Here is a 14157-nt window from a genome sequence, read left to right as displayed (position 1 = left end):
GTATATTCTGATAATGTCACAATGTAACAGTGGGTAACATTAAAACATTTAAGCTATTTCCTTTAATTAAAAAGATACAAATATTAGGGAAAATCGAGGGGTGTGGCACTTGAATAATATTGGGGTCACTCATCAATTAATATTAATAATATGCAATAATACTAATAATAATATAATAATCTGAGAAATACGGCATAATCCAAGTAATACAGAATAATCCCTAATAAAACGATAATCAAGCAATAATACTTATAATATCAGTATAATTTGGAATAATACAATAATACCAACATAAAATCAATAATATTGAATAATCCATAATAATTCTTCATATACTCTCATTGAAAATATTTTGTAAAGTTGGTATCCCGCTCGTATAATACCACTCACCAACTTTAACATTTTTCATTTATCAAAAAAATTCAAAGAATGGGGGGGTATTAGAAGTTATTTTTTACTACTTTTTGAAATTCGGTGACATGAAGAGCTAGATAAGCCAGTTTTGGGCTCATTTTGTAGTCTTTTTTTATCCTATTTCTGGGGGGGTATTAGAAGTTATTTTTTCTAATTTTGGTGACACAAGTGACACTTTTAAAAACTGATTAGAGTGACAAAACGTTTTACTTTTCGTAACTAGTTACGAAAAGTATCACTTTATGTAACTAGTTATGAAAAGTTCATTTCATCACTCCCTGTTTTTATGCATTTCCGTAGAAACATATGGGCGACATCCATCATAACATGTCGTTGTCACTGTTTATACAAGGTGCTATGAAAGTGAATATTTGTGTTAAATCACTTTAAAAGATGGTTTTTACCGCTTTTTGGTCAAAATTAGAAAAAATTATGTATGCAACACGTTTTGAAAATGTCTTATTGTGTAACTCATTCAAATTGTAGGACCTCGCTGCGCTCGCCCTACAAACATTCATTCGTTACACAAAATCGATCTTTTTTTTGAAATTCAATATCTCGGTAACATGAAGAACTAGAGAGAGCAGTTTTGGCTAATTCTGTAGTATTTTTTATCCTATTTCTAATGGCGTTTTAGTGAAATCTATAAGAGTTCAAATAAAAATGTTACAATCATTCAAAAATGTAAAAAATGCGATTTTTGCAAATAGTGCAATTTTGACAATTTTTTTATTTTGTTCCAGGAGGGCTCCAATGCACAGCAAATGGCATATTTATACCAAAGGACCTTAAGTTAGCTGAAACAAGTACAAAAAAGCACATTTTTCTATTTTTCAAAAAAATTTGAAAGAGTATATTAACAAAACAAAACAATAGTATATTACACACCGGGGTGGGAAGAGTTTCATTACTGTCGAGAGATTAGTTAGATAGCCGAGACGCGAAGCGTCGAGGTTTAGCTAGGATCTCGAGACAGGAATGAAACTTCCTACCGAGGTTTGTATACTATTTTATTTACAACCATCATATTTCTATCAAAATTTACAAATCATTGTTTCATTCTGAACATATCTAGAATATTACATTTAACAAAAAACTACCAAGCAGTCATTTTTCTATATGCTTTTCTTCTGCTTTTCTGTTATGCTGTCCCAACGTGCCATGTCTTCTGAAGCTGTTGCAAGTAGTTCACAAACCTCAGTCATTCAGCAGCAAATTAATTTGTCGACCAAAGAGACAACTGTTGGAGACGCCAGTGCTGGTACTGGCCTAAATATTTCTATAAACACTTATAATAATTCAAATGTAACCATTAATTTCAATAAGTAGTTTGTTTTAGTTTAGATCATGTTAATTTTAGTATTGTAATGTATTATAGGCATTATAACCGTTAGAATGCATACAATTCGAGTTGTAATCCAGGACATTTTTCTCAATTTATTATTTGCGAACTGAATATCGATCCGACTTTATCTGACATTTAAAAAATTTGATTCAATCATCTTTTTTTTTTTTTAAAAATATTAACAATCACAATTTTAGAGGGCGGGAAATGAGGGCGGGAAGTGAGGGCGGGAAGTGAGGGCGGGAAGTAGAGGTGCGCAATATGATACTTCCTAACCTTCAATGACGTTAGTAATGACAGCATTACATATATGGTTGTAAATAAACACATTTTTGTTGTTACTCCCCTTTCTAATTTACGCCATCTTTTGCTTTAATTATTCCAAACACCATCGTCAACTAATTTATTTTGAAACGTTGTTATACTTATTTATTTATTGTTATTATTGAAGTAAATAATAACGTAATGTATAAGTAAATGTAATGCTTTTTTGGCTAATTTTAAAACCTAATACAAACCGTTTACTTCCGAGGTATAAATGGTTTTATTTTCTTTTTTTAAATTTTTTTTTAAATCCTTTGTTATTGTTAGTTTTTTCAGATATTTAAGCGGTTAATAAAATTATTATATAATTAAGATAGTAATTTTGGATTGTGGCCATTATTCACCTTGTCCATTTATTTACCTGTAGTAAAATTTTGACGTAGTTACTTCATTGTTTCAAAGCCCAAATCCTGTAAAAGACTCCTTTAAAAAGATTGTTTAGGCAATAACTAAAACTGATTCTTAAGCACTTGAAAGTTGAAACCCACATAAAACAGGTCAATTTAAAACCAATCTACTTTGCATTAGAGCGTGGCCGGTGGTGTTTTTAATTTTAAGCATTAAACATTCCTGAGCCATACCTTGAAACGGCGTCTAGAATCTGATATTAGCCTTCCATTCCTGCGGGCTGTTTGGCCAAAGCGCTTCTAAATTTTTTTTTAAATGCACGGCATTTTCCGTTGCTAAATCTGGCTAATTTTTTTTAACTGAGTTTAGCCTCCGGAAATAATTTCGTTCTATTCAAAAAGTGTAGAGGTGCTTTTATTAAGATGACAATATCTTGCAATGAAATTAGCCGGCGAGAAAAGTTTTCGGATTTGCGGCCCGGCAAAATTACCCGGTCTATGAGATCGGGATTTACATATAAATTGGTGGCGGTGGAAAGTTTATAAAACGCAATTAAGTGCAGCTTAATTTTCCTATTTTTTCTTTTGAATTGTGTTAATTACAAGACGACGCGTCTTTGCCAACCGTGAATAACTCCAATTTGCACCGTGTCATTCTCTTGCAGTTAAATTCGCTTCAGGCTGATCCTAATCTATTTGTCGTTCAAATGGATAAAGTCATTTCGGAATTATCGCGCAGCTTAATGGTCAGTGGAACAAAGCATGCATCGAGTAATTTCGTCCAAGTTTTGTAGTCAATTCGTGCCTTGTCGCCGTTGACTTCCAGGTTTATGGCTGATTAGTCGATTAGTTTAATAGCCATTCAGCCAATGTGACAGACTTTGTCACAAACTATACTAATAGTGAGTAATTTAAACTTTTCCGGATTTATGTGGTTTGGTTTTTGTAGCCTGGACTTATATTGACGACATCATCATTACAATTAAATCAAATTATACAGGACTGCAATTTTTTTTTAAATTACCTACATTTAATTGCTGAGTATTAAAGGTAAAGAAAAAGTTTAACGCGTATGTAATGAATGACAGGAAAATTTGTTTTTGGGGTAAATTCCGCAAAAAAAGGGTAAAATGTAGCAAGAATGATAACCTAACCTGACTGACTAAACCTCCTTTCATACAGATGGTACATGCCTGATGAAACCAACAAGCAGAAACATTAAAAATAAACTCTATCAAATTTAGCTTTCACATTTGCAAATAAATTTTGAGGGTAAAATATGCAATACCAGGAAATAGTTATTTTTTTCTACTTGGGTGCATAATATGCGTGCTACAGTACAAATAGGCGTCATGTGGCTTACCGACGCTGTCAGTGATGTTATGCATTTATTATAGTTAATTAGTTTTTCCGCGAAACTCATTCATCCTGGCAAACTTTAGAAGAATTCTATTAATCATTCGAAGTATATTATAACAACAAACTGGTTTTATTCTATGTCAATCCTAGTAAACATATCAAAGGTTTTCGGAATGGGTGATCGCTATCAAATAGATTAGGATCAGAGCTGGAAACCAGAATGCTTTGTTCCAGAACCCTTGTGGAACGCATCTTTCTCACACTCAACGGCATTCAAAAGTCAGCGGAAAAAGTACACGTCAGAATAACAAGTTTTTTTTAAATTGATTTTTGCATTTGCTTGCCGGATTTTGTGACCCACAAAAAAAAAATTTAAAACCTAATTTGGTTCATTAGAATTCTCCCCCAATTTCCCTTGTCGACCGCCAACCGCACCGTTTAGCCGTGTCACCAGGCAAAGAACAAATAATTATTTCGGGATTTATGCTCAAGATTTTTGCTCCATTTTGGGGTTTTCCCAGGCCGCCGGCTTCACTTTGCCCCTGGGAAATCTTGGCAATTCTGCGATGATTAATATTTGGGTCAAATTACACGCTCTGACCTATTACGGTCATTATTCCAGCCAGTCCAGGTAGATAGGGGTGACATTAATATCGCTTGAAACAAGTGAAAAACCCCTAGCTAGTTATAAATATTGTTTTTGCTAAATAAAACCATCTAATTTCACTGTTGTAAACTTACGCATTTGTTTAATGGTTTAGATTGTTGCAAGTAAAGTTGTAAGGTTGCTTTGTTCATTCATATTCATTGGGAAGCCCTACAGTCAAAACGGTAGTAAAAACACTTATTATACAGGGTAAATCAGTTTACAGGATGATTAAGTTTCTCTGTCAATGCCAGAGCCTTGCAGATATAACTTTTTCTACACAGTGAGCGAGATAACCTTTTTAAAAAACACTTTACAATAATACCAGGTTTCCAAATTAAATGAGGCAATTGAATGTTCACAAATAAACAGTAAATAGAGCGTCAAAAAATGTTATAGACCGTCAACTTGAGCGTGTCTGTAGAAATTTCAATCATTTTAGATTACTGAAATCTGCAGCTCATTAAAGACCCTCTGTCACTCTGTAAATCAAAAAGAAAAGGATTAACATATGTTTTTAAGAAATATTTATGTTAAAATCCGGATAGTATTATCTGACTCACTCTGTATATTATACTGAACATTTGACTTGGGAATGATGATGCTCAATTCAATTTCTCCATGAATTTAACTCTAATTCTGGTTGTTTCTTAATTTTCCCTCCTTCTTCAAATCAAATCAAAGTGCCATGAGTCGGGATCTATTATAATGTTAATTGAATTGATGATTTCAATAATTATGCATCAAAATGCGTCAAAATTGTATCAATCTTCTAGAACTCTGTAAAAATATATGTTGAAATCGATTGATAATAATCGCTTCCTACACAATCAATGAGTACTTTTGACCATTGTATTGAGAATATTATTGACTGTGTCGGAACTACTTAAAACCAATTGCACAGGGTTAGTTTCTACAATATGTCAGGCTGAGGTGGCTTCTAGTTTGGAAATTATTTAATAAGAAAAAATAATAACAAAACTTACTAGTATTTATTTAATTTATAAATCAGAATATAAAGAAACTAAACTAAACTTACTTGTAGGATTTTATTTAATTCAATTCAAACATTTTTCAACTATGTAATTCTAATAGCAGGACTATTTGTATTGCTGTAACCAATTCCTGTTGACCTTTTGAGTCATCTGATATAAACATGCTTTATAAAAACTCGTCGGAAAATTGGTGAAAAAAATGTTTGTTTACGTTGTCAAATTTCAAAATATCATCATTATTTGACTGGTATTAAAGAGGTTAATAACTTTCTATTTGCAAAGTTGAAAGACATCCCCAGTGTGTAAACAACATATAACGTTTCCTTTGAAGTGTCATTCGGTTTTGTAATAACGCATTAACCAAAAAAACCTATTTGGAACACTTTTGCTCAGCATGACAGCATGATAATAAATTTCTTTTAGTGATTTTGCTGTAGGGCCTCCAACTTATAATATATAAAGCTAACATATTTGCCGACTTATACTAATAGCTTGTCATTTTTCTTTGTCTGGCGTAGGAGTGAGTATTTTTATTAAAAGGGGGGAAGTTAAGAGTCTGTCATATGCAATTACATAACAATTTCGTTTTCAAATTACCAATTGCTTACTATTAATGATGATTTAAGTTTTAATATATTCCTTATGTTAGGAAAACGTGTTGTATAACGCACTGGAAACCGTTAGTACATACACGTGTAAAGAACCATCAACCATCTATCATTATTTTTGTACAAATTTGTAATTGAGCAAATAACAAGCATTTACCCCAAGTTGCATTTCTCACTGAAAAACTGAAATGTAAAATTTTCAGGACATTTACTTGTAAAGAATGTATCGGTCTGGCGTTATCTTTATTGTTTCCCAGAAATACGTAACCAATCATCGGACTTACCCGAAATGCAACAATCTTAGAAATGGGGCAAACGCAATTTGAACAACGATGATATATAAATCCCTCGATTATTTCCTGCAGACACATTTGCTTTGTCCCCTCTCGCAAGCGAATTACACCACTTTAAAGTTTCATCAGTGTAAGATTTGATACATGGTCCGGCAACACGTCTTTTCTGGTCCCCAACCGGGACCTTTATTGTGATTAAAGTTCCGCGTTGAAACTGCTAGCTCTAGACTGATGTGGAAAATTGGAAAAAAAATAACTAATTCTTGACTGTTTTAGTTGTCCGTTATTTCGGACGTTATAATGACGCAATAGAACATTAAATTCTCATCAACGTATTGTGTGTTTATTTATTTACTTACTCATAAACTAATTGAAGCTTGTGAAGTAAATAAATAATAGAGGTTACTGTGTCAATTTTGGGTTATATAAATAGTGTCGGTGTCGCCAAACACGCGCCTAGAAAGTTTACTTTTTGAATATAATAATATATCAACTTTTTTGTTGCTATAATGTTATTGGTGTTGCCAAAACAAGATGAGTGACAGACCATAAAAAAATAAGATTTAATTAACAAAAAAACATAAGAACGTGTGCAAAAAAATTAGAAAACGTATACATATAAATGCTGGGGCTTGTGGAATTAGTTGACATAAAAAACGTTTCAATTTCTCCTTTTTAAAAATGAAGCATCTTGAGAAGTCATTAGAGTTTATTTCTTCCAAACTTATCAAAAGTAGTGGTTGATTTTAAACATGTAACATTAAGCAAAAATTTAAATCTCTTATTGCAGTTTTTTTAGAAAATACTTCAAAAAGAATAGATAATTGTGTAGTATACTGTAAGTGTGTATTAACATCGAATTTTGCGAAAACAAGCAAATGCTTATGGTTGTTATTCATCTGATTAACCTGGAAAACACTACCCACAACCTGGAAATAAAAAATGAATGAAACGATTGGAAAACTCCTAACCTTCATCGCCTTATTAGATGCAAGAAAAAACAATTCTATGAGTGTCTGAGGAAATGAAATTATAGTAAATTCGTATTTTCAATTTTTATTATAATTTGACACGTCCGAAATGACTTTTTTATTATACTTAACAGAAAATACTACATTTTCAACTGTTTATAAAATACAGTAAATATGACATTTTCGGAACAGCGCACGGAAATTTTTTCCCGATCCCTCTTTCCGTGCGCTTAATAATAAACATAGATATCCATGATACTAGATATCCTATGGCAACCCGAAGAAAAAAAAGAAACGAGTAATGTGTCTATAGCAACGATTTATTTATTAATGACAAATTTTATTTTCTGTCAGTGAAAATTAAGTATTTATGTTTTTATTACATTTTGCAAAAATGAATTCAGATTGTGAAGAAAATCGGGATATTCCCGAAAATATCTTACAACGAGCGGCAGAAGTGAGTGCAGATTTATTACCAGTGAAATCCAGGTTGAGATATGAACAAGAATATAACAGTTTTACCGAATGGCGGACTCAGAAACGAATCAAAATTGTGAGTGACGATATTCTTTTAGAATATTTTTCTGAAAAAGCCAACACTATGAAATCCTCCACTTTATGGAGTCGATTCTCTATGTTAAAGAGTTGTTTGGCAATAAAAGAAAATATTCACCATCAATATCCAAAAACGATTGCTTTTTTGAAACGACAAGCTGTAGGATATATACCAAAGAAATCCAAGATTCTTACAGCAGAACAAGTAACCAAATTTTTATGTGAAGCTTCAGATGGAGAATATCTACTAGCAAAAGTAATTTTAGTGTTTGGCATCTTCGGTGCATGCCGCAGAGATGATTTAATACGTTTGAGTTTAGATGATGTGGAAGATAATGGGCGTTTCCTTGTCGTGTTCTTACGAGATGGAAAAACTCACAGGTCAAGAAGTTTTACCATTACCAATGAAAATTGCAAATTCGATCCCTGTACAATTTACCGTAAATACGCAGATCTCCGCCCTAAACATATGAAGAGTAGAAGATTATTTGTTGCATACCGAAACCAAAGATGTTACGCTCAACATGTTGGGTGCCATACTATCAGTGGTATTCCAAAACTTGTTGCAAAATACCTAAAACTAAAAAATCTCGAAGAATATACCGGACATGGGCTAAGGCGCTCTTCGGCAACCATGTTGGTGGAAAACGGCGGTGATTTGCTCACTTCGAAAAGACACGGAGGATGGCTTTCTTCCAATGTAGCAGAAGGATATATAGAATATTCCCGATTTTCTTAATAATTTTTTGCGATATTTTTTGTTTATGTTGATTTCAGGTACCTAAGTATAATAAAAAACTGTTTAAATCCCTAAACAATTTCGCGCTAGGATAGACGCAAATATGCGCTGTTTGTTCAGAGAAAATCCTGAAGCGACACACATCGGCCTCTACCCTGAATCACAACGGGAAAGAAACCAGCTCAAGTTTATTCATGTGCGATAAATTTTGGGGTTTCTTTCAACCCCGCTACACTACACGGTTAAAGCAATTAAAATGTATGAAATACTTTAAATTTCAGTCGCTTTGCCGCAATATACATTTCATTAAGTTTTGGGTTTTCTAATTTAAGGAATTGCTCAAAATTCCACTGCTCCCGACTAATTTAGTTTAAATATTGCGGGATCATAAAGTTTAGAGTTTGCAACTTCTAGAATTTCAGCTTAAATAGATCGTAATCGTTTTTTCATTAAAACAAGACTGCTTTAACCGTTTGGAAGGTTTAAGAATGTGTACTTAAAATTTTGTGTTTAAGAATCAAACATTTGCTTAAGTTTCGGTATTTTCACTTCAAAATTATGTTATTCCAGAGATCTTTCGTATGTAAAAAATAAATATTTTTAAATTCAATTGCGTTTCCCGGAAAAGTAACAAAAGCGCCAAAAAGTTAGTTTGTGCCAAAAGTTATATTGCGCCAAAAAAGTGATTATAATTTTTTCGCAAAAATGTTATTCAACCAAATGAAAAAAAGAAAGAATTAAAACAGCAAAATACAGTTTTAATGAATTTATTCAAAATTAACCTTGTTTTCTGGGAAAGAATAAAAGTTTAGCAACGTTGCACTATTTCTCCGTTTTTCTTTGTAAAACTTAGTTACTTTAACAAAATTAAATATAAAAAATTTCATAGCCCTTTCAATGGACCTTTGAATGGTGCCAAAAAAGTGTATGACACTAGGAAAAGCTTTTAAAACATGATTATCAGTGATTTTCGTCCAATTGCGTAGTTTTGTAATAATTGTTGTTTTATAATTTCCTGGAAAAGTATCATTTTGGCAACATTGCACTATTTTGTGGTTTCTTCAATAGTGTAGGTTTACACTCAGAACCGGTTAAACGCGATCACCACTGGCAGAGCTTTAGTTTCATTTAATTGATTTCGTTTTTTGAGCACCCTGTATATGTTCAATTGTGTTGACGTTAGATGAGAGAGCATTTCAAAACAGATATTTTGAGTTTCTTACAAAAATGGCGGACAGACACTTAAATAACACTGCACCTGGCATAGACAAAGTGAAAAGCAAACTACTAAAAAGCTTAACTCCTGAAACTCACAAACTTATACTAGACTCACTTAACAACTGCATTCGACACAACATAATACCGGATGCATGGAAAACGGGCATAATAATACCCATTCCAAAAAATGGACTCGTCAACACACAGACTCAAAATTACAGACCTATTACATTACTTCCAGTACTAAGCAAATTACTCGAACTCATCATAAAAAACAGACTTCAAGAACAGATTGGACAGCACATTCCATCATACCAGTTTGGCTTTAAACCAAAACACTCGACTATACATCCACTTTTTATCTTAACTAACAACATACAAACAACGCACCTCAACAGCAACAAAACAGCTTGTTTGTTCATGGACATTAACAAAGCTTTTGACAGTGTCTGGCACAAAGGACTACTTTACAAACTACATAAACTTGATACACCAAAATACTTACTTTACACAATCAGAAATTTACTAGAAAATAGACAACTGCACGTTCGAATAGACAACACACTCTCCTTTCCTTTCAGTCCTGAACAAGGACTACCCCAAGGATCACCCCTCTCACCTTTACTTTACAACCTATACTGCCATGACATATACAATCACAACAAGCAGGACAAAAACCAATTTGACAAAACCGCATACATATTACAATACGCAGACGACACTGCACTTATAGTACACGACAAAACTACGTCAAAAGCAGCGTCAAAACTACAATCACTTACTGACGATACTATGACATGGTTCTACAGATGGAGACTGACCCCCAACGCAACTAAAAACCAACTTTTACTACCAAACCATAGGATCAAAGACGACTCCCCAAACATAACCGCGGACGGCCACATAACTGAACCCAAACATGACATAAAATACTTAGGCGTAATACTGGACCAAAAACTAAAATTTACAAAACACTTAAAAAATGCAAGAACTGAAACTATTAAACGGACAAAACATTTTAGATCACTGACATACAAAAACAAAGGTATTAGCACGAAAACCGCCACACAAATATACAAATCCATCTGTAGACCAGTTCTAGACTACGGACACTTACTTAGAGCAAACGCTACTGACAAAACTAAAAGATATACTCAGACTACGGAACAGATTGCTCTAAGACTAATAACCAAAATAAGACACCCAGAAAACCCACTACACAACCCATCCAACCAACTTCTCTACGAACGTACAAACATGACCAAAATAACAGAGAGACTTATACAACTACAAAACAAATGGAAAAATAATCCAAACAACTGGACAATAATAAACCCACTGTGCATAACAAGACAAACCAGACAATCCCGTTACCTCTTTCCCACTGCCACCCTACTAGAGCACTTTAACTAAGACTATTTTTGTTTTTTTTTTGTAAATAAATTGTAAATAATTAGATTAAGTTAACATGTATGCTAAAACTATTAAAAAAAATCCCACTGTAAACATAGGCAGAAAGACCAAGTGGTCGATAGCCTTTTTTCTGTTGAAAATAAAGATTGTTTATATATATATATATGGCGGACAGACGGTTTTTTTTAAATTTTGATGAAATTTCCAAAAGAAAAAGAATTTCGGAAACGGTTTAAATTACGGAAATTTTGCATTTTTTTTTTAATTAGAAATTATGCAATTTTTATTCTAATTTGCTAAATTCACATACTTTGGTATAGAAAAAAATCAAAGTAATAAAGGAAATGACATAACAAGTTACAAACTTTAAATTGTCTTCTTTGCTTTTTGTCATAGATGAGAAAAATCATATTTAGAATTGTACCACAATTTTCAGTTCAATTGCAATTACCAACAAAAATATGTATCAATTTACGGAATCCGATATAAATTTCATAAAGAGATTGATTGGAAATAAATTGGATTTTATTTATACGCAAAACGTCAAATGTTGTTTTAATTATTGTGATGGTAAAGTAATTAAGAAATATTTTCATTGTATGTACTATGCTCACTTAGGTTGCCATTTATGAAAGTATTCTTTTATTTGTAATGAAAGCAGTTCTCAATTACATATTTGTCATTATAATACATTATTATTTTAAAACTGCATAATCTAACCTACAAAAACGTATTTATGTTTAATATATATTGTATAATTTCAATAAGTTTATAAGATTAAAAATCGAATTTTGCCATCCTATATTTGTGACAGGATAAAATTCCTTAAGGATATCCACCATTATAAAACGAGAAATTATTTAGATTTTGTACTACCCTTTAAATGTAATGCCGTACAGATGAATAATACTTTGTAGTATAAGGATTACACAAATTTAATAAATTGCCTGATAATATAAAAAACTGTGATAGGTTAGAAGGTTTTAAAAGGAAGTTAGCAAAAAGTTTGTTAAGATATTATTTTTAGTTTTTGTATAAATATGTCAAAGAAATAGGATTAGGTATTATTATTACAATATTAAACATATTTTAAATAATATTTCTAGGCACTGACTGTATCAATTTTCAGTCTTTAAACACTCATTTTTCTCTGGATACTTAACAGTATAAGTAATTTGAATTAAATTTCTTAAGATTCTACCGACTTAATAGAAAACTGTCACATATCACTGTTAAATAGGGATAGCAAAACCACTTTCCTTAACGTGAATTATTAATAGAACATAGCATATTACAAGATCCCTCAAGCTGGAATAGGTAATCGTACGGTGCTTTAAGCAAGGTGCGGTTTCATTCAAAACTACTTCTCTAATATTTAAGGCATCGGCAGGGGTGAATGCCGGATGTCTTGTGAAAATTTTATGCGAATCCCTTGATGTGGATTTATGCCGACGCAGCCGCCTTATTGAAATTTTAATATCGCGGAAAAAAGTTGGTTCTCGTTTGTAATGCACAAGAAAGGATTTGCATTTTTAGTGCGGGACGTCCCGACCGAAACAGTGAGCGTATGCCCTTAAGCCGAACACATTTGACCTTATTACTTATTAAATTTCTTCACAGAAACAAAGACTGTAAACTTCTTTATCTTAATAAGTTTCGTCGCTGGTGGGTGCAATTTACCTCGTTTCGACTAGATTGGAATAAACTGAGCTAGTTCTGTTGCCACCAAAACAGTATTTGCATAATGTCGAATAAGCTATTGTCTTAAAGTCTCTACAGTTGCAAATTTCCTCTTGGAAATCGTTTTATTTTAACAACTTTCTCAACATAAGTATTTTTTTGTAGGGTGACAACGATTAATTTGTAATTCAGAACTGTTTCAAACACTGAAAAAAGTAATTGAACTACAATTACCAACTACTCTAAAATGGGTGTTTGTATTTCAATTATAAATTGCAAATAATAAAAAAAAAACTTACATAAAAAAAATAAAATTAATTCAACTACTCACGAAAGTAATAGAATTACATTTTTCAGTTAAAGCAATCCAACTATCGACAGTTCTGATCTGTATTAACTTTTCTTGTACATAAACTAAAACGCCATTTTTAGGCTACCCTGTATACGTAAATATCGAGGTAAATATCCTATCGACTCACACACCTATACAGGGCGTCCTAACTCTATTTGGATGCCAAATATTTCCGCTCCAGTACATTTTACAGAAAAAAGTTTCACATAAAAACTTTATGGCTTGGAAAGTTGCACACTTTACTTATACGTACAGGGTGGTTCAAAAATGGATTCAGTTTAAACATATTTATATCTTAAATTGTTAAAATCTCTATTTCTATTTCTATTAAGATACGTAGTATCCCTGCAGTTAGATAACCCTATACTATATTTTGTTTCATCGAATAATTACTAATTTTTATCTAGTGGTTTACTATCTCCCCTTTGAAACAATTTCTCACTTGTGTAATCGTGGGGTGTTATCACACACTGAAGCCTTTAATAACAACTAAAGTGACATATTTCGTTAATCATCCTGGACACAAATCAGGGCAGTTTAACGTGTAACTTAAAATCCCCGGAGATGTCAAGCTGAAAACGCAGTCTTACCTGGATAAAAGACGGTCGCCTTGCGTGTCGTGTAATTCGCTAAGGGAATATGCAGCTTGCAGGAATACTCTTCGGGTTCTTCGAGCTCGAGCAGCGTCACCTGAGCCGAGATTTCATAAAGGTGTCCCACCTGCTTGTAATTCAGAATCGGTGCCTCGATATCCCTGCAACAGAAAATATGACAACGAATTAAGCTGACAAATAAATTCGCCGATTGAAATATATCTGACAGGGATCCCAGGCCCGCAGAACCTAATTATCAGCTGATCCGGCCATCAATAACCGAGATCCGTTCCCTTAAAAACTGC

At 32.8% G+C, this 14157-nt stretch overlaps 1 protein-coding gene across 1 annotated transcript in view; it reads right to left on the bottom strand.

Annotated features, from left to right (window-relative positions):
- Positions 1 to 14157, bottom strand: part of LOC145727185 (uncharacterized) — a 219319-nt gene that overhangs the window by 71626 nt on the left and 133536 nt on the right. Inside the window, exon 5 of the mRNA XM_081976667.1 lies at positions 13850 to 14013. Coding sequence (XP_081832793.1) covers positions 13850 to 14013 — 164 coding nt within the window. The remainder of the gene's footprint in view (positions 1 to 13849; positions 14014 to 14157) is intronic.

The sequence above is a fragment of the Ips typographus genome, linkage group LG1, assembly GCF_016097725.1.
Source record: "Ips typographus isolate SLU linkage group LG1, UJ_Ityp_2.0, whole genome shotgun sequence".
NCBI lineage: Eukaryota > Metazoa > Arthropoda > Insecta > Coleoptera > Curculionidae > Ips > Ips typographus.
Note: the sequence above shows the minus strand (reverse complement) of the source record. Positions and strands in the feature narration are given on the sequence as shown.